A 25,080-nucleotide genomic window follows, 5' to 3' on the forward strand; every position below is an offset into this window, starting at 1 on the left:
AATAAATTTATTTTAAAAAATTATTAACTAACATGATTATCTCAATAGGTACAGGAAAAATACTTGACAAAATTGATTCCTGATTAAAACTCTCAGCGAACCAGTAATAAAAGGTAAATTTTTCATCCTGACAAGGGGCATTTACATGAGACATATAGAAAACAAATACCAAAATGACAAGCGTAAATCCTGCCTTATCAAGAATTACATTACATGTAAATGGATTAAACATTCCAATCAAAAGATGGAGACTGGCAAAATGAACTTAAAAATATGACCTGACTATATGCTGTCCCAGGAGACACAGTCTAGAGTCAAAGACACAAACAGCTTGAAAATAAAAGGATGGAAAAAGATGTACTATGCAAACAGTAACCAAAAGAGAGTGAGAGCAGCTTACTAATCTCAGAAAAAATAGGCTCTAAGATAAAAAATTGTTGCTCAAGACAAAGAAGGGCATTCTATAATAATGAAAGGGTCAATCCATCAAGAAAACATAACAAGTGTAAATATATATGCACCTAACAAAAGAGCCCCAAAATATGTGAAGCATAAACTGACAAAATTGAAGGGAGAAATAGATAATTCAGCAATAACAGTTGGAGACTTCAGTACCCCATTTTCAATAATGTATGGAACTAAATAGAACATCATCAAGAACGATATTCAATATTGTTAGTCATTAGGAAAAAGCAAATTAAAACTACCATGAGTAACCACTACGCACCTATTAAAATGGCTTAAATTAAAAGACTGATCATACCAATTTTTGGTAAGGATGTGGAGGAACTGGAACCCTCCTACACTGCTGGTGAGAATGTGAAATTGTATAGCCACTTTGGAAAACAGCTTGACAGTTTCTTAAAAAGTTAAACACATACTTATGTGATCCAGCCATTCCAGTCCTAGGCATTTTCCCAAGAGAAAAGAAAGCAAATGTTCATACAAAGACTTGTACACAAATGTTCATAACAACTTTATTAGTAATAGCCAAAATCTGGAAGCAACCCAAATGTTTATCCCCAGATGAATGAACAAATTGTGGTATGCCCATACAGTGGAATACTACTCAGCAATAAAAACGGATAAACTATTGATACAACAACATGAATGAATCTCAAAATAATTATGCTGAGTAAAAGAAGGACGACCAGAAAGAGTACATAGTATATGATTTAATTGATACCAAATTCTGGAAAATTTAAACTAATCTGTTGGCAGAAAGCAGGTCTGGGGTTGCCTGGGATAGGGCAAAGAACATGGGGAAGAGTGAGAGGAAGAGATTGCAAATCTGCATGAGGACCCTTTTGCAGCTGACAGACACATTCATTATCTTGATTGTAATGATGTTTACTGGTATCTATATATGTCAAAGCTTATTGTAGACTTTAAATATTTACAAGTTTATTGCATGTCAATTATACCACAGTAAAGCCTTTTTTAAAAAGAGCAATGGAGTCCTCAAGGATGTTTAGGTCCTTGTAACATAAATGTAAAAGTAATAGCGTTTAAATTTGGCAGTGAGGGAGTTAGTGAGTTGGGTGAGGGCAGTTCCTCATGAGTGGAGGTTTTTTCCTCTTAGTTGAAGGTAATTGCTGAGGGCTGTGTTCATCCAACTGGCATTATCAGTTACTATTTATTGAACGCTCACAGCTTTGTATTTTCTTGTACCAGGATTATTTACATAAATATGGAAATTGTACTAAAATTAAATTTTTTAAAAATTAAAAAATTTTTCCTTCTTTGTTGTTGTTATGTTTCCCCCAGATTTATGTGGTTATTTGGAGGAAGAAGACGAAAGTACCACCTTTCAAAAATTCATAGACCATCTGCTCCATAAAGACGTGGTGGATTCTGGGATACTGGAAGATCTTGGAATGAATGAAAACCAAGACAAGAAGTGGCAGAAGGATCCTCATCTTACCATGGAGATGAGACATAAGCAGGTGGGAGGGAAAAGCAAAATTAAAATGGATAACAGGAAGCAATTTTTGTGTAACACATTTAATAAGCTTAAATAAAGACTTAGGCTTTATTGTGAAAAAGGGTGCCATCTGTGGTTTGGTTAGAAAGAATAAAAATAAAATATAAGAACTTCAGAAGAAAAATAATGCTCATAAGCTGAGGATAAGAAACAATTTATTTAAGAAAACCAAAAAGAGGGATAATTGATTTTGACCATGAGAGTGGTGAGCTAACCTTTATTAGTTTGGATGTGATACTTCCTATTATAAATATGTAGATTGGGTTTTGCTTGAATTTGGATTTTGTATTGTGACATCAAGATATTAATATCATGAATATTCTGGTGAATGTTATAATGATAATTCTTTTCTAGACAGTGGAAAAATTCACTTATTTTGTGATTATAATTTGAAAGGGAGGACAGAGCTGAATTAAATCTAGTTCAGCTGTTTTGAATTAGAAAGGCGTATGGGAACTTTCTTTTCTCCAAAGGGAATAGTAGGTTATAGGAAAAAGATTCATCTCAACACTTTGTAGAGGAACTTCAGGAAGTCCAAAAGACCAAGTCTTTCCCACATGTCCAGAACCAAGACCAGAGTAGAATTAATGTCTATATGTGTGTATGCTATCTTTTTATAACACTGAATTTCTGATTACTTTAAACCATAATGTATGCCAAAGCAGCACTAAGGATGTGAGAGAAACTGGAGTATAAGCATGATCCTGGTTTGGATTTATGATAAAAGGGAAGAGAAAAGGTTCAGTAAGAGGCAGCCATTATCTAGAAGTCTTATCATAACTGAAGAGTAAGATAAGGGTAAAGTTAAATGAAGCAGGAAGGAAAGGACCACTCCTTAATTCATAGCTAGTCTAAAGAATTGAGTTTGAAAAAAATGATTGTGCTTATTCAGAAATATCTATGAAGTTTGTGGTTTTGATTTCCAAATATGATCCAGAATCATTGATAAATTCAAATAAAGATAGAATTGAATAACAGGTTGTGATGCTCCTTTAAGGCAGTAAATCACTGTCCTAGCCTTCACAAAGTAGCCTCTCCAAAATATCCTTATTCTTTCTTAAATTATAATTAACATACAGACAGAGCCTAAATAAATAACAGTAATGTACACCTTGGAAAATCTTATGGATTGAAAATCATTACTAAATAAGAATCCAGAATTTAGCATCCAACCCACTGGGTTTTCAGCTTTTCTGTAGTGCCGATCATTCCCAAATTGTTTGGAGTCCTCTCGCCTGACTTCATTTAAAATTTTGTATAGGCCATTACCCAGTAAACAAATGAATTTCCCCTATTTTTCTGATAAACAGTGGGGTTCTGGGCCAAAATGTTTCGAAGTAGTTGTATTCTGAACTTCAAAATGTGTTCTAAGGTTTTGCATATCCCTTTCTACTTGAAAGGCTGCATTTCACCCTTGTTGTATTCTCTTTAAGGTAAAAGAAAATCGCTTAAGACGTGAGAAAGAACTGGAGCGCCAGAGAATTGAAAAGACCCTGAAAAAATCAGCCTTCTTAGAGGCTCAGTATCTGGTGCAAGAAGAGAAAAAAAGGAAGGCCCTAGAGGCCAAGAAAGAGGAGGAGGAGATACAAAGGGAGATGGTAAAGCTGCGGAGGGAGATAATTGAGAGGAGACGCACTGTGGAAGAAGCATGGAAAATGTAAGCCAGCCACGATGAGCAGCGTGAAGTATTTTTGTTTAAGCAGTCATTTTGGAAGTACTTTAAAGGTCCTTAAAATGCACAGACCATGCAATAATAAAGCACAAAAGAGAAATCACCCACTAGTCCACCATCTTAACAAGTTAACTATTTTCATTTTTCCACGTTTCCTCCTGGTCTTGGTCCCTTTATGAACTTAACTGCAACCATAAAGTACATTTAATTTGTTATTCTGCTTGTTGTAATAACCACATCGCCTGGAGTCCTAAGGTCTGTATATTACTGCATTGAGTTCCTCTACCATAATTTATGTAATGACCTCCACTCCCTATACTGGTAAGCATTTCAGCTAATTTCAGATTTTTCACCAATAGTGCAGTGAACATCCTTAAGCATAGAGCTTTTTCATTCTTTTGAATTATGTTCATAGGAGTGTAATTACTGAGGTAAATTGTGAAGGTTTTTTCTGACTTTTGAAACATTGCCAAATTCCTTTCCGGACGAGTTTTGCATATTTACACGATTGCTGACAGTGAGCCCCACTCAGCATTGGGGGAGATCATCATTTTCAATATTTCTGCACTTTTAGTAGGTATTCTATTGGTTAGTGTGCGTCTCTTTGTGTACCTGAACATTAGTAAGGTTGAACACGTTTCCTTATGCACGTTTGCTAATTGTGCCTCATTCTATTGTGAATTGCCTCAGTGTCTTATCTTCTGATAATCATACAGAGAGTCACCATTGCCTTACTGCCACTGATAAAGAAAAAGAATATCTGACATAAGAGGGAAATCAAAATAGTCCTCACAGGATGTAGTGCTGTTGTGTATCCTCATGCAGAAAATGAGCTTCATAAATGAAATAACTAATGTATTTATTCTGAGAAACAGCACTGGTGCATAAACTGCAAAAGCCTTAGGACAACGTGCCTGAAGTGCCTGAATACTCAAACTGAGCGGCCAGAAAGACCTATTAGCCTGCCACCCCCTTCCACCCCCATCAGCCTACACAGCTTTTCCCCCTGTGTTCCTGACTGCTCTCATCCTACCCAATTTAAAACAGCTCGGCAGTGGACGTGCATTTCATTCTTCCAAGTGCCAGGCTGAGGCCTCCTCCAGAGGCCTTTCCTTTCAGAAAGCAATCTCCAGTTTTTTAGTGAGTTCTTGCTAAGGTCAGCCTTGCTCTTTAGATTGTTCTCAAGCCCTGAAGAATCTAGGCTGACCTAAAATAAATTGTGAAAACAAGTAATAGTTGATGGTAGCAGGAAGTTCTGCTCACAGTGGGCACTCAACAGATATTCACTAACCAGTCATTTCTTTTAAAAGTTAAAAGCTTATCCACATGGGGATATATGTATATGTACAGCTGGTTCACTTTGTTATAAAGCAGAAACTAACACACCATTGTAAAGCAATTATACTCCAATAAAGATGTTTAAAAAAATAAATAAAAGTGGGCAAAAAAAAAAAAAAAGCTTATCCACAGATACAGTGAGACAGGTAATACGCAGCACTTCTAGGTGGACAGACTGGTTTAAATGTTCCAGAAAGCAATTTGGCAATAAACAATAAGAGCCATAAAAATGTTATTATCACTGACCGGGGAATTCCTGTCCTAGGAAAACTACCCTAAGAAAGTGATCAGAATCGCTTCTCGGCCTTTTGGCTAAGATCAAGTGTAGAAAGTGATCAGAAATCCAAAGATTTGTACACAAAGATAATGAAAATAATATTCTTTATAATAACACATTGATAAATATTGGAGAAATTAATAAATACTAGTTGTACAATGAAACAGCACTGACATGTTATCAGGGTTTTCTTCTGGGTAGAAATATGGATGGCTTTTATACATCTCCAATTTTGCACAATGAGCAAACATTGCTTTCATAACAGATACGTATTTTGATTTTTTTAAAACGACTACATCCATGGTATTAGAAGTGTATTTCTTTAAATGCCCACTATGATCTGTCTGTAACTATCTAATATAACATTGTTATGGCATTAGTAAGTTTGGAAAGAGTCAATAAAATTTTATTGTTGGTAGGGCTTTTTTAATTTATTTGTAAGGTGTCCTAAATCTGCTTCATTGCATAGTTTCAAAGTATCTTCTCTAAGAGATTTATTGATTACAAAGGGAAAAATAGCAACTTTACACTGGAGAAACCACCTTAACCAAATGATGGTTCATATCACCAGTAATAAGATTGTGTGCCCCCTGTACGATATATGATAATGAATGAATGAATGTCTATAGATTATTCTGGCATCCCTCTCTCAATTTGAGTTTCCACAACTGTAAAGTGAAATTCAGAAAGACTGGGTGACTTGCCTGAGTTTTCACAGCTGATCTGTGGCCAGAACCCATGAATCCAGATTCCTGACTAGATGCTATCTTTACTATATCATTGATAAAATATATACCTTATACTCTTACACATATCTGTGTAGTTTAATACACTCCAATAAGAAGACAATGGCTATGAGCTGGCTTGGATTGCTGAGTGTAAGAGGGACGACCTGGATGAGAAAGAAAAGGTAGGTGATTGAGAAAGAGATAACCAGAAATATGAGCAACAAAGTTACTAAGAGATTCTTGTTAACTTGCCTGAAGTCCTTTTCCTTATTGTTATTAAGTTCTATTTTTTCTCTTTACAGCTATTTTAGAATTAATATAAATTCCATTTTCTCCTTATTCAGTAACATCTGATTCTTTTATTATTTTTCTTCCTAGAAACCTTGTAAAAACCTTGTGGGAAAAATGTCATTCCTTTCTTACCTGAGGGTCCTGTTTTGTCTCCCCTTGTAAGAAGAGAGAGAACTTATGTCTATATTAGAGAATACCTGATAGTTGTTATCTCTCAAATTTTGATCAAGGTATCACTCAATGTTAAACTCAATAAATATACTTTACTAAAATATATATAAGGCTTTCTCCTTTTCAGAGTACATTATAATAATTTTATTTCATTTAACTGTATTTTATAAAGGAATAAACTGAATCTCAAAAAAAATCACCCTACTTTGTAGTTTTAGGGCCAGATCTAAAAATCTCTATCTTCTGATGGAAAATTCAGTGTTCATTCCACTATGGTATGTTCTAATTACTCATTGTTAAGTCTATTATTCATATTTGTGTTTTTTAATTGTTATTAATAGAGAGAAGAAAAAGCAAGAAGAAAATTCTCCAAAAAATCCAGAGAAAAGCATGTTTCAAAGTGTTCATATTCTTCTGGATGAAGAAAAAATGGCAAAAGAAAGAAAGAAGAAACTGAAAGAGTTATTAATCCAAACTTTCAAGGAAGATCACCAGGTAGGAATTGTAATGTCTCTTTGTTCAGCATTCTGTAGCATAAATGACAAAGGGCTCCATCAGAGATGGACAGTGTAACACTAAGCCCAGTTGAGCCTCGTTACAAATACCAAAGTTGCCCACACCATTTGTTCTGTGCTACCCAGCTGGCTTAGTACACAGGGGAGTGCTTCAATCCTCTATTCAGGGCTATTCTTATATACTCCATGTGATCCTGGGAAATTGGGGTATGAATTTGGGATGTCTTCCTAAATTACCCTTTTTAGAATTGCATGCAAGTACTAAGGTAGATCTCTGGCAGTTTGAAAGCGTAGCTTCCACTTTGACAGTCTTACGGACCATTGTGTTTTGGACTATTCAAAAGAATTATTCAGAAAGTTACTTGCCTTTTGGTAGCTCAGATCCTAAACAGTGACATGTTTGTGCTTCTACTTTTAATGGTCTGCATTTTATTTTACTCTTCTATCCCTTTCTTTAGTTTCACTTTTTGTAAAATTAACTGGCCAATTTTTTATTGACTAATGACCATCCTCCCCAGGCTACTTAGGCAGAAATTTTTTTCAGTGAAGCGGGATTGATAACACTATAAATTTGGGGTTTATAAACATTTCAGGTGAAAGGAATTACTTGGAACATTTGTAAATGAGGTGGTCAGATGAGAAAAGATAAATATGTATATTTTATATCTCCTACAACATCCACTCCAAGGCCTTGGGCGTTGATGAAATTCAGTGACAGTTAATGGAATGAATGTATAAAGGAATGGATTTAACAAGAGAAAAGAATGTCAGGAAGAGATTGAGGGAGCTTGATAAATGTAGGATAGACTAAAAGGGACCTAGAAATCAAAAACAGGCCTGTGAATATGATATGGATAACTAAGATATGAGGGAAAAAGTAAAGTAGTCAAAGCAATTCTTTAAAAATGCTAGACACGTTTGATGGTAGCATTTTGGACTGATAGGCAAGAAGTCATAATTATTCAAATATAAAACAATGAGTTTGGTCAGAGTTTTGGCTTTAGGAATAGGCAGAGGCAAGTGTGGTAGGAGGAACTATTAAGAGTTGGGACTAACGTTTTGGGAAAGATGGGCAAAGGCTTTTGGATGCTGCATCCCCTCCATGAGACGGATGGAGTTAATGTGCCCTCCTACAGTAACAGTTCAGATTTCTGAAAGAAAATAGGAAAGGAAATGAGTCCAGAGGGGGCCATCTTGAGAAGACATAAGGAAAAAGGGCCATGATATGTTTGTTCCCCAACCAATGAGAGATGGATAAGATGTGTGTTCCCTATAAGATTAAGTTTTTAACTTTATTGAAGTCCACTGTGCAAGAAGTAATACAGTCGTCCCTTGGTATCCAAGGGGGATTGGTTCCAGGATCCCCTGCAAATACCAAAATCTGTGGATGCTCAAATCCCTTATATAAAATAGCATAGTATTTGCATATAACCTATTCACATACTCCTGTATACTTTAAATCATCTCTAGATTACTTTTAACACCTATGTAAAAAATTAATAAATAGAAACCTGAATTAAGTAGAGTCAGAAGACCAGAAGGGGGAGCTCTCATGCCCTGTGACAATAGCAGAGCCCAAAAGGAAGAAGAAAAACTCTTATTTCCTGGCACGAATGAAAAACCATGGACTCTGCCTACTACAGCCCTCCCAATTTACTTTTCCCTCTATAAGAGTTCTCCTCCCCTTGCCCTGAAAGAACTTGCACATGGATTACCTAGGCTGGAGATCCCAAATTGCAATTCTTTGCTGACTCCAAATAAATCCATCTTTGCTGGAGTAAAACCTGGCAGTCTTGTTTGTTCCAGGTCAACACCTAATACAGCGTAAATGCTATGTAAATAGATGTAAATGCTATGTAAATAGTTGCCAGCCCGGCAAATCAAGTTTTGCTTTTTGGAACTTTCTGGAAATTTTTTTTTTTCCGAATGTTTTCTATCCATGGTTGGTTGAATCCACAGATGTAGAGCTTGCAGATACAGAGGGCTGACTATATATGTTTTAGAAAGAAGTGCTAGGTATGAATTTTAGACACACAAAAAGAGTTTTACAAAATTAGTGGCCTACCAAAACAGATTACTCAGCTTTAAAAGGATCAGCTGGTATATTTAAAAATGAGTCAATATGAATAAATTATCTCTACTTTGCCACAGATTCTGCTTGATTTGAACCTATATTTTTGAGTCTTTATTTTGAAATAATTTTAGACATACAGAAAAATTGCAAAAACTGGTACATGGCGTTCCTGAATACCCTTCACCCAGCTCTCCTCAATGTTAACATCTTACATAACCATAGTTTAATTATCAAAACTAGGAAATTAACACTGGTAAAATACCATTAAGTACAATTAACAAGACTTATGAGAATGTCACCTATTTTTCCTCTAAGGTCTTTTTTCTGTTTCAGGACTTGATCTGTAATTTCATGCTGCATTTGCTTGTCATGTCTCCTTAGTCTCCTCCAGTTTGTAATAGTTCCTCAGTCTTCCCTTTTCTTTTATGACCTTGACAGTTTTGAAGAGTACTGGTCAGGTATTTTGTAGAATGTCTCTCAATACACATCAGTGTATACACGTCAATCCCAATCGCCCAATTCATCACACCACCACCACCACCCCCCTGTGGCTTTCCCCCTTGGTGTCCATACATTTGTTCTCTACATCTGTGTCTCAACTTCTGCCCTGCAAACCAGTTCATCTGTACCATTTTTCTAGGTTCCACATACATGCATTAATACGAAAATGCGATATTTGTTTTTCTCTTTCTGACTTCACTCTGTATGACAGTCTCTAGATCCATCCACGTCTCAACAAATGACCCAATTTCGTTCCTTTTTATGGCTGAGTAATATTCTGTTGTATATATGTACCACATCTTCTTTATCCATTCATCTGTCGATGGGCATTTAGGTTGCTTTCATGACCTAGCTATTGTAAATAGTGCTGCAATGAACATTGGGGTGCATGTGTCTTTTTGAATTATGGTTCTCTCTGGGTATATGACCAGTAGTGGGATTGCAGGGTCGTATGGTAATTCTATTTTTAGTTTTTTAAGGAACCTCCATACTGTTCTCCATAGTGGCTGCATCAATTTACATTCCCACCAGCAGTGCAAGAGGGTTCCCTTTTCTCCACACCCTCTCCAGCATTTGTTGTTTGTAGATTTTCTGATGATGCCCATTCTAACTGGTGTGAGGTGATACCTCATTGTAGTTTTGATTTGCATTTCTCTAATAATTAGTGATGTTGAGCAGCTTTTCATGTGCTTCTTGGCCATCTGTATGTCTTCTTTGGAGAAATGTCTATTTAGGTCTTCTGCCCATTTTTGGATTGGGTTGTTTGTTTCTTTAATATTGAGCTGCATGAACTGTTTATATATTTTGGAGATTAATCCTTTGTCCGTTGATTCATTTGCAAATATTTTTTCCTATTCTGAGCGTTGTCTTTTCGTCTTGTTTATGGTTTCCTTTGCTGTGCAAAAGTTTTTAAGTTTCATTAGGTCCCATTTGTTTATTTTTGTTTTTATTTCCATTACTCTAGGAGGTGGATCAAAAAGATCTTGCTGTGATTTATGTCAAAGAGTGTTCTTCCTATGTTTTCCTCAAAGAGTTTTATAGTGTCTGGTCTTACATTTAGGTCTCGAATCCATTTTGAGTTTATTTTTGTGTATAGTGTTAGGGAGTGTTCTAATTTCATTCTTCTACATGTAGCTGTCCAGTTTTCCCAGCACCACTTATTGAAGAGACTGTTTGTTCTCCATTGTATACCCTTGCCTCCTTTGTCATAGATGAGTTGACCATAGGTGCGTGGGTTTATCTCTGGGCTTTCTATCTTGTTCCATTGATCTATGTTTCTGTTTTAGTGCCAGTACCATATTGTCTTGATTACTGTAGCTTTGTAGTATAGTCTGAAGTCAGGGAGTCTGATTCCTCCAGCTCCGTTTTTTTCCCTCAAGACTGCTTTGGCTATTCGGGGTCTTTTGTGTCTCCATACAAATTTTAAGACTTTTTGTTCTAGTTCCATAAAAAATGCCATTGGTAATTTGATAGGGATTGCATTGAATCCGTAGATTGCTTTGGGTAGTATAGTCATTTTCACAATGTTGATTCTGCCAATCCAAGAACATGGTATATCTCTCCATCTGTTGGTATCATCTTTCATTTCTTTCATCAGTATCTTATAGTTTTCTGCATACAGGTTTTTGTCTCCCTAGGTAGGTTTATTCCTAGGTATTTTATTCTTTTTTTACAATGGTAAATGGGAGTGTTTCCTTAATTTCTCTTTCAGATTTTTCATCATTAATGTATAGGAGTGTAAGAGATTTCTGTGTATTAATTTTGTATCCTGCAACTTGACCAAATTCATTGATTAGCTCTAGTAGTTTTCTGGTGGCATTTTTATGATTCTCTATGTATAGTATCATGTCATCTGCAAACAGTGACAGTTTTTTCCAATTTGTATTCCTTTTATTTCTTTTTCTTCTCTGATTGCATGGCTAGGACTTCCAAAACTATGTTGAATAATAGTGGCGAGAGTGGGCATCCTTGTCTTATTCCTGATCTTAGAGGAAATGCTTTCAGTTTTTCACCATTGAGAATGATGTTTGCTGTGGTTTTGTCATATATGGCCTTTATTATGTTTAGGTAGGTTCCCTCTGTGCCCACTTTCTGGAGAGTTTTTATCATAAATGGGTGTTGAATTTTGTCAAAAGCTTTTTCTGCATCTATTGAGATGATCATATGGTTTTTATGCTTCAGTTTGTTACTATGGTGTATCATATTGATTGATTTACGTATATTGAAGAATCCTTGTATCCCTAGGATAAATCCCACTTGATCATGGTTTATGATCCTTTTAATGAGCTGTTGGATTCTGTTTGCTAGTATTTTGTTGAGGATTTTTACATCTATATTCATCAGTGATATTGGGTGTAATTTTCTTTTTTTGTAGTATCTTTGTCTGGTTTTGGTATCAGGGTGATGGTGGCCTCGTAGAAGGAGTCAGGGAGTGTTCCTTCCTCTGCACTTTTTTGGAAGAGTTTGAGAAGGATGGGTGTTAGCTCTTCTCTAAATGTTTGATAGAATTCACCTGTGAAGCCATCTGGTCCTGGACTTTTGTTTGTTGGAAGATTTTTAATCACAGTTTCAATTTCATTACTTGTGATTGGTCTGTTCATATTTTCTATTTCTTTCTGGTTCAGCCTTGGAGGGTTATACCTTTCTAAGAATTTGTCCATTTCTTCCAGGTTGTCCATTTTATTGGCATAGAGTTGCTTGTAGTAGTCCCTTAGGATGCTTTGTATTTCTGCGGTGTCTGTTGTAACTTCTCCTTTTTGATTTCTAATTTTATTGATTTGATTCCTCTCCCTCTTTTTCTTGATGAGTCTGGCTAATGGTTTCTCAATGTTGTTTATCTTCTCAAAGAAGCAGCTTTTAGTTTTATTGATCCTTGCTATTATTTTCTTTGTTTCTATTTCATTTATTTCTGCTCTGATCTTTATGATTTCTTTCCTTCTACTAACTTCGGGTTTTGTTTGTTCTTGTTTCTCTAGTTCCTTTAGGTGTAAGGTTGGAGTGTTTATTTGAGATGTTTCTTGTTTCTTGAGGTAAGCTTGTATTGCTATAAACTTCCCTCTTAGAACTGCTTTTGCTGCATCCCATAGGTTTTGGATCATCGTGTTTCGTTGTCATTTGTCTCTAGGTATTTTTTGATTTCCTCTTTGATTTCTTCAGTGATCTCTTAGTTATTTAGTAACGTATTGTTTAGCCTCCATGTGTTTGTGTTTTTTACGGTTTTTTCCCTGTAATTGATTTCTAATCTCATAGCATTGTGGTCTGAAAAGATGCTTGATATGATTTCAATTTTCTTAAATTTACTGAGGCTTGATTTGTGACCCAAGATGTGATCTATCCTGGAGAATGTTCCATGTGCACTTGAGAAGAAAGGGTAATCTGCTGTTTTTGGATGGAATGTCCTATAAATATCAATTAAATCTCTCTGGTCTATTGTGTCATTTAAAGCTTCTATTTCCTTATTAATTTTCTGTTTGGATGATCTGTCCATTGGTGTCAGTGAGGTGTTAAAGTCCCCCACTAATATCGTGTTACTGTTGATTTCCTCTTTTATAGCTGTTAGCAGTTGCCTTATGTATTGAGGTGCTCCTATGTTGGGTGCATATATATTTATAATTCTTCTTGGATTGATCCCTTGATCATTATGTAGTGTCCTTCCTTGTCTCTTGTAACATTCTTTATTTTAAAGTCTATTTTATCTGATATGAGTATTGCTACTCCAGCTTTCTTTTGATTTCCATTTATACGGGGTATCTTTTTCCATCCCCTCACTTTCAGTCTGTGTGTGTCCCTAGGTCTGAAGTGGTCTCCTGTAGACAGCATAAATATGGGTCTTGTTTTTGTGTACATTCAGCAAGCCTGTGTCTTTTGGTTGGAGTATTTAATCCATTCACTTTTAAAGTAATTATAGATATGTATGTTTCTATTACCATTTTCTTAAGTGTTATGGGTGTGTTTTTGTAGGTCCTTTTCTTCTCCTGTATTTCCCACTTAGAGAAGTTCGCTTAGCATTTGTTGTAGAGCTGGTTTGGTGGTGCTGAATTCTCTTAGCTTTTGCTTGTCTGTAAAGCTTTTGATTTCTCCATCAGATCTGAATGAGATCCTTGCTGGGTAAAGTAATCTTGGTTTTAGGTTCTTCGCTTTCATCACTTTAAGTATATCATGCCACTCCCTTCTGGCTTGTAGCGTTTCTGCTGAGAAATCAGCTGTTACCCTTATGCGAGTTCCCTTGTATGTTATTTGTCATTTTTCCCTTGTTGCTTTCAATAATTTTTCTTTGTCTTTAATTTTTGTCAATTTGATTACTATGTGTCTCGGCGTGTTCCTCCTTGGGTTTATCCTGCCTGGGACTCTCTGTGCTTCCTGGACTTGGGTGGCTATTTCCTTTCCCATGTTAGGGAAGTTTTTGACTATAATCTCTTCAAATATTTTCTCATGTCCTTTCTCTCTCTCTTCTCCTTCTGGGACCCCTATAATGTGAATGTTATTGCATTTAATGTTGTCCCAGAGGTCCCTTAGGCTGTCTTCATTTCTTTTCATTCTTTTTTCTTTCTTCTGTTCTGCAGAAGTGAATTCCACCATTCTGTCTTCCAGGTCACTTATCCGTTCTTCTGCCTCAGTTATTCTGCTATTGATTCCTTCTAGTGTAGTTTTCATTTCAGTTATTGTATTGTTCATCTCTGTTTGTTTGTTCTTTAATTCTTCTAGGTCTTTGTTAAACATTTCTTGCATCTTCTCGATCTTTGCCTCCATTCTTTTTCTGAGGTCCTGGATCATCTTCACTATCATTATTCTGAATTCTTTTTCTGGACGGTTGCCTATCTCCACTTCATTTAGTTGTTTTTCTGGCGTTTATCTTGTTCCTTCATCTGGTACATAGCCCTCTGCCTTTTTTTTTTTTTTTTTAATTTTTTTTTTTATAAATTTATTTATTTATTTTTGGCTGTATTGGGTCTTCGTTTCTGTGTGAGGGCTTTCTCTAGTTGTGGTGTGCGGGGGCCACTCTTCATCGCGGTGCACGGGCCTCTCACTGTCGCGGCCTCTCTTGTTGCGGAGCACAAGCTCCAGACGCGCAGGCTCAGTAGTTGTGGCTCACGGGCCTAGTTGCTCCGCGGCATGTGGGATCCTCCCAGACCAGGGCTCGAACCCGTGTCCCCTGCATTAGCAGGCAGATTCTCAACCACTGTGCCACCAGGGAAGCCCCCTCTGCCTTTTTATCTTGTCTATCTTTCTGCGAATGTGGTTTTCATTCCACAGTCTGTAGGATTGTAGTTCTTCTTGCTTCTGCTGTGTGCCCTCTAGTGGGTGAGTCTATCTAAGAGGCTTGTGGAAGCTTCCTGATGGGAGGGACTGGTGGTGGGTAGAGCTGGGTGTTGCTCTGGTGGGCAGAGCTCGGTAAAACTTTAATCCGCTTGTCTGCTGATGGGTAGGGCTGTTCCCTCCCTGTTGGTTGTTTGGCCTGAGGCGACCCAATACCCGAGCCTACCCGGCTCTTTGGTGGGGCGAGTGGCAGACTCTGGGAGGGTCACACCAAGGAGTACTTCCCAGAACTTCTGCTGCCAGTGTCCTTGTCCCCATGGTGAGCCACAGCCACCCCCCACCTCTGCAGGAGACCCTCCAACACTAGCAGGTAGGTCTGGTTCAGTCTCCAATGGGATCACTGCTCCTTCCCCTGGTTCCTGATGCGCACACTACTTTGTGTGTGCCCTCCAAGAGTGGGGTCTCTGTTTCCCCCAGTCCTGTCGAAGTCCTGCAATCAAATCCCGCTAGTCTTCCAAGTCTGATTCTCTAGGAATTCCTCCTCCTGTTGCCAGACCCCCAGGTTGGGAAGCCTGACGTGGGGCTCAGAACCTTCACTCCAATGGGTGGACTTCTGTGGTATAAGTGTTCTGTAGTTTGTCAGTCACCCACCCAGAAGTTATGTGATTTGATTTTATTGTGATTGTGCCCCTCCTACCATCTCACTGTGGCTTCTTCTTTGTCTTTGGATGTGGGGTATCTTTTTTATTGAGTTCCAGTTCTTCCTGTTGATGATTGTTCAACAGTTAGTTGTGATTCCAGTGCTCTCAAGAGGGAGCAAGAGCACATCCTTCTATTCTGCCATCTTGAACCAATCTCTGGTTTTTGTTTTTGTTTTTGTTTTTTGGGGGCCATGCCACGCGGCTTGTGGTATCTTAGCTCCCTGACCAGCGGTCGAACCCAGGCCGTCGGCAGTGAGAGCGCGGAGTCCTAACCAGTGGACTGCCAGGGAATTCCACATAATGTTAATATGTCTTATTACTGTTGATGTTAACTTTGATCACTTAAGATTGTGTCTGCTGGGTTTCTCCACTGTAAAGTTACTATTTTTCCCTTTGTAATTCATAAATGTCTTAGAGGAAATATTGTAAAACTATGCAAATATTCTGTTTATCCTTAAACTTTCACCTATTAATTTTAGTATTCATTGATGGGTCTTGCCTGTAACAATAACTAACATGGTATTTGTCTAACGATGATTTTGTATTTCCCTTCTTGTCTCCATGTATTCGTTTAAATTATTCTAGAAGGAAAAACTGTCCCTTCTCCCCCATTTATTTATTTATTCATTTATTCAGTTGTTTATTTGTATCAGTATGGACTTGTGGATATTTACTTTATCCTATGGATTATATTCTAGTATTATTTTTACTTTGTTTCTCAAATTTTTCTAACCTTGGCCACTGGGAAAATTTTCAGGTTGACTCTTTTGCCCTTTCAAAATCCTTTTTAGAAAAAATCCTTTATTTCTCTGGCACCACAAGATGTTCCAGGCTCATCTTATATTTTCCCTGCCCTAGCTCTGGAATCAACCACTTCTATCAATACATGGAACCCTGGTTCCATTTGTTGGAGAATAATATTTGGAAACCAAGATCTGGGTACTAGCTGTGCTCACTGCTACTGGGGTATCATGTTTTCTGGGCCCTCTCAGCAGACAGAGCTGGGAAATAGTTGTACATATACTAACTACACATACACACACATTATACTTGTTTCTGTGTCTATCTATTTGTGTACACATTAAAATCCATTAATTCATACTGATACATCCAATTCCAGTGCAGCAACACAGGGGTCATGCTCTCCTCCCTTTTCCTTAATTGTCACTTATTTCTCTATCTATCTGTATATATATTAAAATAATGGTGAGTTCATAATGATAACTTCAACCCTAATCTAGCACCACAGGTTTTAGTGTAGCCTTTCCCCCTTGCTTGTTTATACCTGGAGCTTATTATCTAAATTATATTTACTTATTTGTTTAGTCCTAGTATACTATAAAAGTAGTTTCAGAATTGGTAACCTATACTGCTGTGGAAACAAATTTACTAGCTACAGTGTAATATTTGTACAGTTATTTTTGTTTTCAGCCTTACTCAGCCAAAATTGTTTTCCAAAGTTACTTAGGTTGGTTCTTTTCTTCCCCTTCCCCTTCCATATGATTATGTTATTCATGTGTATTATTGTTAGTGAACCTCTAATTAAGATTTCCCCAGTGTATGTGGGTATAACTGAGACACAGGGGGAAATCCGCTTACCACACTCCTCAGGCTTTTACGTAGACTTGGCTGGAGACAGGATGTCCTCTGGTAAACACCGCCAGAGTAGCAGGCCCTCTGGGCTCATTATCTTGGTCCCAGTCTACATTCCTAGCCTGGCTCTGAAGGAGCCTGAAGCTGCCCTTGGGTGATGAAACTTGGATACTCAGCAGCCTAAATATGACCACAGAATAAAAAGCGGGAAAATGCCTACCTGGCTTGCAGTGAGCGGTTAGATAGCAGGAAACTCTTGTCAGCACCCTCAGAATGGTTCACTGGCACAAACCCAACAGCAAGCTATATAATTCGCAGGAAGACTTCAAAGAATCTGTTTCTAAGGGTTGCTCTAGTTCAGGCCCTTGTAGGTCCTGTATTCTTTGTGCTTTGACTCTGGGTTTGTTCCGCCAAACAATTTCTTAACATCACATTTGGGCCACATTATTTTTTATTTTTATTTTTTTTTGTGGGTCAGAAATTTATTTATTTATTTTTATTTATTTATTTATTTTTAAACATCTTTATTGGAGTATAATTGCTTTACAATGGTGTGTTAGTTTCTGCTTTATAACAAAGTGAATCAGTTATACACATACATACATCCCCATATCTCCTCCCTCTTGCATCTCCCTCCCACCCTCCCTATTCCACCCCTCTAGGTGGTCACAAAGCACCAAGCTGATCTCCCTGTGCTATGCGTGGGCCACATTATTTAATAGGAGACTTTCTGAGAGAAACAGAGCAGGCTCTCTTACCAAAACACAAGTTTAGGTGCAGCACTGTTCATGCCTCTTTCCCACTCATTTCATTGCCAGGTCTCTTTATTTTGTCAAAAACACTTATTTTTATATAGAAACTATCTACTTCCATCCTATCCTACTTTCTCTTTGATCTTGCAGTGAAATCTCTTGGGGAGATTCAGCAATCCACATGTCAGTGCTAATTAGCAGAAACAGCAAGGGATTAAGTATGAAATTCTTATACTGTTTGGAAAGTGGCCTTCTTAATTCTCACCCTATTCTGAAATACATTTTATGTTTTCTTCAGATAAAAAAATCTATGTTCTTTCCTGCTTGTAAAAGTTGAAGAAAACAAAGAAAGATGCGTTGACACTAACTAAATCTTAATTCTAGGGGAGGAAGGTTTTGATTTGCTTGTTTACGTATCTCTGTTAGAGGATAAGATAATAATGACCCAAAGGAGGCATTGTTGATGTTATGCTTGTGGCATAGTGCCTTCCAAGAGGCTGCCCCGAACTAAACTGAGGGAATGTGGGAATCCATGGAAGAGAAGCCTGAATTTTTTTTTTTCTTTCTTTCAAGGTGTTGAAAACTGTAGTTAAGAACCTCATTTATACAGCATGATTCCTTCCCCAAAATCTTAGTTTTAGCAGGACTGCCTACATAGCACTGAAACACAACCATTTCTGAGCATAGCAGTTGCTGCTATCGTCTGAGCAATGTTGTCTTATGTTTGGGGAAGGAAATGAAGGAAAAACCTCTTTGCAAATAAAACTGCAGAGTAAGAGAAGTGTTGGGCAGACACACGAAGAATATTGGAATTCTTGTAACTCTCCCGTCTAAACGTATCACCAAGGACATTGTGTGCTGTGCATTTTAGGAGGGCTTTGAAGCATTATTATATATAACTTCATACAGCCACTCTATGGAAAATTTCCAAATAAAATTTTGTTGGTGTTGGTAAGGAGGTTGTTTAGTTTGTTATTGTACTCTTCCTTACTCTCACCCTGTGAGTAACCCGGGTTTCCCATTCTCACAGAAGGGACAGTGAGAGCCAGTTTACCAAAACATTGCAAGAGTGTTTTGCTTTTCAAAATACCATTTTGATCCCAGAGGTTCTAATTCAAAAGTATCTGATTTTCTTTTTTTGTCTTTTGAAAAAAGTACTGATTAAATTCTGCTTTTAAAAAGTTAAGAAAAGGGCCTTTGGCATAAATGAAGCCCATTCTCTAAAATTATGCAGAGTAGAGTATCTTTTTCCCTAAACACTAAAAATTTCAGTGAATATTTATAAGGATCTTAAGAACCATATGGGTGAGGAACAAATGACATCACATCATCGTCTTACTGTCAGAGGCCCCAGAGGTGAATCCAGCGTTTGTCTAATATATTCTGAAGTCAGCTGTACTTTTGGCATAGTGTACGTTTGTGGGGCATGCTGGGAGTGGGGAGAATGGGCAGGGAGTGGAGATTGTAGAGGGAGGAAGAAGGTCTAGAAGGGAAAGAAAGATGAAAGAGCAGCTGATGAGGAGCAGTAATCCTGCCTTCCCTAAAGACATGAGGTCATGAAAATTGGTTCAGGCTTTGTTGGGAAAGGAGCCCTATCCTAGTCAGGTTATAGGCTGTATTGTGGTCATTCTTCTTTAAAAGATCCCAGAGCATTTTATTCGTTAAGAATTTAATATGATGAGACTAAGCAGTTGCTTTCTGAAATTCTGCTACTTCTGCAGTGAAACAGAATTAGATAAATACAGCAATATTATTGATTGAAACTTCTTAGCAGAATTAAGAATTTACAAAATGTCCTTTTGTTAATAATACATATCAATGCATTTACGGGTGAAATGATACAATGTCTGATGCCTGGAATTTATTTTTAAACACTCCAGGAAAGAAAAGTGAGTGGAAGAGAAATTAAACAAAATCAGCATAATGCTGGTAATTTTTGAAGCTGAGTGAGGGATTTATTCTTCTATTCTACTTCTGGGTATGTTTATGAAATTTCTGTAATAGAGTGAGGGTTTTTTTTGAGTTTAAAAAATGAAGGGGAAAAAAATTAAATACAGAAGTAAAATGAGCATCACAGCTTCCAGTGTATAACAAAAGTAGCTTTTTGTCTGTAGCGAGTGTTACCATTTCACATTGCAGTGGTTGTCAGAGTTTAAGCTTTTCCATGGAACCCAACAGCAAGTCCAGGTCTTAGCACAGTGTGCTGAAAACTGAATGTATTTTCCTTAAGGTATTTATGTATAATAGTTATAGGAGTGTATATGGTTGGCGGTAGGGGACACAGTGATTTCCTCTCTTTTCTTTGGGGCAAAATTATGAAAATCAGGGATAGGATGGGATATAGGGGACTGCTTTTCAGTGCTGCTTCTTCCCAGGGGCTTCATTTTGTCATAAACAAGATCCTCCTCTACACCCATCAAATACTTCTTAGCATCTGTGGGGTCTTCTGCCTAGCTATAGTGGTCCTCAAAAAGGAAAAAAGGAGTGGAGGACCGCTTCCTTGGGTAGTATTAGACCATCTCTCTCTTCCTTTGGGTCTGGGAGCAGCCAGGAGTCAGCTGGGCCCTTTATCTCTAACCTTTGGTCCTTGTCCGGCTCCCCTTGACCACCAGTTGCACCACAGTTAGTTCCATTCGGCAAAAATAAATTGTAAACCTGTTGACATTTTTGTCCTCTTTACAATTCATTGTTTATTTTTCCATGACTGAGAATTTTGATGCAATTATCACTGAGCTTTGTGACAAAAGGGAAATAGCTGAGGAATTTTGATGAGTTACCCACTCCATTAATCAGAACAAGCATCTCTAGTGACAGGGTTAGAATTACAATGAAGATTAGATAGCAAATTGCTGTTCCACCTAACGTCAATCATTCTCAGTGACAGCAGTGTGATTACACTTCAGGGAAGAGCTTTTCTTGCCAACAAAACGAGGGTAACTCCAGTGCAGGTAATAAATTTAGCAGGGTGAGCTGTCATTTCTTCTCTTGAGTGGAATCCTTAATGACCAAATGATGTCTCGTGGAAGATTTTGATTTTGAAAGGAGAAAAGCATTTCACTTAAAAACTTTCTAAATTTCACTTTGTAGTATTTTATCTTAAAAATTATTGTAGATATGTACTTAGGAGCAGTTCTTCCTACAGTAATTTTCAGTATTTTACTTACCTGTAACAAGCCTTAATTATGACCACAACTATAATAAAGAGATGGTAGAAATTAGTAAAAGAACGCATGACTGTATTTGAGAATCTATCAGAAATAAAAACATGGTGCAGAAATAAGTGAACTAGGTAAGAAACGGAGGGAGGTCAGATGAGTTGTCCATCTAGTTCAAACATCAAGTTCTCTGGCTTAAGCAGAAGGTGTTCCTCTTCTGACCAGCTGTGGTTTTAAATAATAGTTCTTGTTTCAAAGAGCAAAGGGATAGAGCACTGCTGTAGTGCGAGTGTAGACCTGAAGAGGAAAAGCAGGCCTGAGCGCTGCAGGGACGCCACTTGGGGGAGGGTAATAGGAAACGTGAATAGATGGTGACTGTGAACTATGCCACTTCTTGTCCCTTCTAAGTAGGAGTGGAGTGCTAGCATCTTCTCCCAGAGAAGACAGGACCGAGAATGTTTTCCTTTCCCAAGTATTTTCCTCCAAGCACATTTATGGAACTCCTGTTTGCCTAAATAATGTTTGCTGTGAATCAAGAATAACTGAGTGGCTATTCTTGATTCATACTTTTATTTTTTTAATTTAATTTAAATGGGATTGCTCTTTTGAGTAGGCAGGAAAAAAAAAACCAATGGCAAGTTGATTTCAAGAAAGCAGTTACTGTATGAGTGTGTCACTTTGCTGCTATTAACTTCTGTGTAGTGAAACTGAATTATAGACCTTCAAAAACCGATCATTTTGCTCTCACAGTCTACACTTAAGTATTTTTAAAGAAATATATTGACTATGGCATTTACAGACTCAAATTTTCCCCCTCTTAAATTCAGATATTTTCCAGCAGTGCTTTTCTACTGTAGTAAGTTGTATATCAAGTTCTTTCTCTTTCAGAAAAAAGCAAGTAATTTGTTCTTCCTCTTCAAAAGAGACTTTTTGCCTAGTAGATTAGGGTCATCAGGCTGCCTGAACGTTTCGGATTTAGCCTTAGGTATACCACTAACTCTTTGCTTTGTGAATATAGTCATTATCTGTTCTCTATTTGAAGTTTGGCTTGGTAAGGTAAATCATAATCATATCTGCAGCCTCTCTATTTTGTAATGATGGTCTATGAGTCAATAAAATAGTACATGTGAAATGCTTTGGACTAGAGAAAATAAATGTGGAAATCCAAGAAGGACACTGTTAATAGCGCTACTATTGTCAAGGTGGATTATGTTTGTACTATTTCATCATTAGAAATATTCCAGGAGTTAAAATTAGAGATAACTATCCATACATAGACTATTTCATCAAGTCTTTTAAGAAGAATCTCTTAAATGAATCTGGTAAATAGATATATTTTCTTTTGACTATGGTGCACAAGTTAACACTGTTTTCTTTTTTTCCATGCTGTATTTTGCGGGATAGATAAGCAAATAATAATGCAAAAAGCATACCCTCTCCACCAGGCAGCTGTGTGTCTTTTCCTTGTTATGACTGAAGGCATATCTTATATTCAGCAAATTTCCCTTCATCCATTCCTCCCTTCCTCCCTGTTCTCCTGCTCTCTCCCTCCTTCCCTCCTTTCCTTCCACAGAATCTAAGGCGAAGGTCTAGGAAACGTGCCCTCATTTGACATAATGGAAAGGGAACAAGGGCTTTTTAAAGACTGCCATGGTTTCTCCTAATGGAAAATTATAGTAAAGAAGATTTTGTAGTTTGTCTAAATGGGAATATAATTGGTTTCTTTTGTAGAAAATATTTCAGGCCAAATGGGCTATTTCTAAGAAGTCTAGCCTGTGCTCTCTCATGTTATTGGTCTTTTAATTTATATATTCTCTCTCCCTGTAACCTCTCAAAAATAGAGATTATATCTTAAACAACTTTGTTCAGAATTCCCAAATTCAAACACAGCTTACCTAATGTTGAAATAGTGAAAGACAAGTATTTTTTTTTTTTAAGAGAAAGAAGCAATAAATAGGGCTGACCCTGATATGGCTACCAAGTTCTCGAAGCTGGTCAGCAGGCATCTCCTGTACCTCCCAGAGTCACTTCCTATGAGGTTACTTTCTGTTTTAGTGCTCCTCACACGTGGTACACTCTCAGATCTGCCAGTCCCTCCTTCTGGAGGCTCACAGTCTTGTGGAAACTGGTAAACAGGTGATTATAACACAGTATGATGACCATTTTGACTGAAGAAAGCATAGGTTGCTCTGGGAACACAGTGGCAGGGCACTTACACGTGGGGAGAGTGATTGGTATTAGGAGGGCTTCCTGAGAGAGGTGACTCTTGAAATAGGCAGAGAGAGGGCAGAAAAGGACAGAGAAATTACTATGACCATAGATAGAAAAGCACGGAACAGTGTGGCTGGTATAAGGCCAAGAGCTGAAAGTAATTTGATATAGTAGGTGCATAAAGTTTGCTGTGAAGGTAGAAGATGTAGGCAAGGCCTAGATCGCAGAGATTTTCTTAGCCTAGGACCGTAAGTACTTCTCTGGGGACACGCTTAGGGTCAGTAGACCTTGTCTGATTTGTTGTCAGATACATATAGTGGAAGAACGCAAGCAGCCCGCGTATCTAGCTTCTCTAGGAGTGTTCACCAAAGCCCTGACGTGGTCAGTGGTAGCCCAGCTGAAGCTGTTTTTAGTCATCTTGTTCCCAGGGACCAGAGACCCCATTCCATCCTATGGGATCTCCCATGTTCATTTGTGCAGGACATCAGTGGTGATAATGGTTAATGGTATTTTAAACTCCAAGACAGCCTGGCAGGGGAGATCTGTTGGAAGCAGGCCTTTCAACCCTCTCTAACAAGCCCCTTAACTTAGATCTTAGTTGTGACAGTTACTCCAGCTCTGCATAGGACTGGTGCCTTACAATGAGAATTAAATGTTTTAGTTTGCTATGAGGCTGATAGTGCCTTTGTTGCATGACTTGAATATTTCTTGTCATTTGAGCATAAAGCAATTGTCTGTTCCCCTTCCATCAAGACAACAGTTCCTAGATTTGTCAGAAAAAGTGTGAGGGGGATATCTGAGGAGAGGGTTCTCACTAGTAGATATTAGAAACCCTAGTGCTGATTTTCCAATGTTTCCATTGCAGTGTCAAAAACGGTATTTCTCTGCCTGGCACAAGCTGATTCTTGATCATAGGATTAAGCTGGGGAAAGCTGGGACCCTGTCTGACTGGAAGTTGCAACTGAAGGTCCTGCGGGCCTGGAGAGACTACACAAGATCCCAGAAGTTGGGGCGGGAGACTCAAGCCATGGAAAATGACCTTAGGGAAGAAAACAGGTACTATTACTTATGCCATGAAAATCCTTCTAGTATGTTTATGTAGGACATCTTTCCTCCTGAAGAATCCAGAAATAAGCTCTAAAAATGCTGTTCACTGGAATCATCTCATCTACTTATAATATATGATAATCACTGTTTTTCTCTGTTACATCCCAAACTAGAAAATTGTAATGGAAAATTATAAGCAAAAAACAATTTTTGATTAAAATATACCAATGTACATGCTTTCCTTTTTTAAAGGAAGCAAGTATTATGCTTTTTCCCTTATCCTTTGATGTAGTATCATTGCACCCTGGACCATCTTACAATTTAGGAGACAGAATTTGGCTTATGCGGTAGTAATTCTCATTGAGAGAAATCACTGTCTGCACGTGGAATGTTAATTAGGGAGACAGGGAACATTCATCTGGGAAGGCAGACCTGGCAAGGGTGATTCCTCCCTTCCCCCACACCTTCTTTAGAGGTTTTTGACACCTTTATATCAGCTCCCTCTTAGGCTTGTGAATGACACAGAATTTGCCTTCAAATATAACTCTTTGTTCCATCATCTTAAAATCAAATACATTTTCTTCTTTTCATTTCCAAGGTCAACTTTGCATTCTTGAACCGAAATCATAGATGTAGAAGGAGCCATTTGTTTATTGGTTTGGGGAGCTGGAGGGAGCAGTTCATGGTCTTACGTTTAATCACTTTTCTACCAGCAACTCTGTTATTCCTTCTGGGTGAACAATTGGATGAATGGTATATGAAAGCATCGTCATGTAGAAGGGAATGGCGCCCCCTGGAGTTGTGCATCCCTGTG

The 25,080-nt window shown here is 37.7% G+C and overlaps 1 protein-coding gene and 1 pseudogene across 5 annotated transcripts in view; both read left to right on the forward strand.

Annotated features, from left to right (window-relative positions):
• The window catches only part of CCDC191 (coiled-coil domain containing 191), a 103,778-nt gene that overhangs the window by 19,845 nt on the left and 58,853 nt on the right, over positions 1–25,080 (forward strand). For all 5 annotated transcript variants that reach the window (XM_057545609.1, XM_057545610.1, XM_057545611.1 and 2 more), the window contains 4 exons: positions 1,768–1,946; positions 3,418–3,641; positions 6,803–6,956; positions 24,085–24,275. In XM_057545609.1, the coding sequence (XP_057401592.1) occupies positions 1,768–1,946; positions 3,418–3,641; positions 6,803–6,956; positions 24,085–24,275 (748 nt within the window). The remainder of the gene's footprint in view (positions 1–1,767; positions 1,947–3,417; positions 3,642–6,802; positions 6,957–24,084; positions 24,276–25,080) is intronic.
• LOC114237895 (U2 spliceosomal RNA) lies at positions 5,287–5,391 on the forward strand (annotated as a pseudogene).

The sequence above is a fragment of the Balaenoptera acutorostrata genome, chromosome 4, assembly GCF_949987535.1.
Source record: "Balaenoptera acutorostrata chromosome 4, mBalAcu1.1, whole genome shotgun sequence".
In the NCBI taxonomy this organism is placed as follows: Eukaryota; Metazoa; Chordata; class Mammalia; order Artiodactyla; family Balaenopteridae; genus Balaenoptera; species Balaenoptera acutorostrata.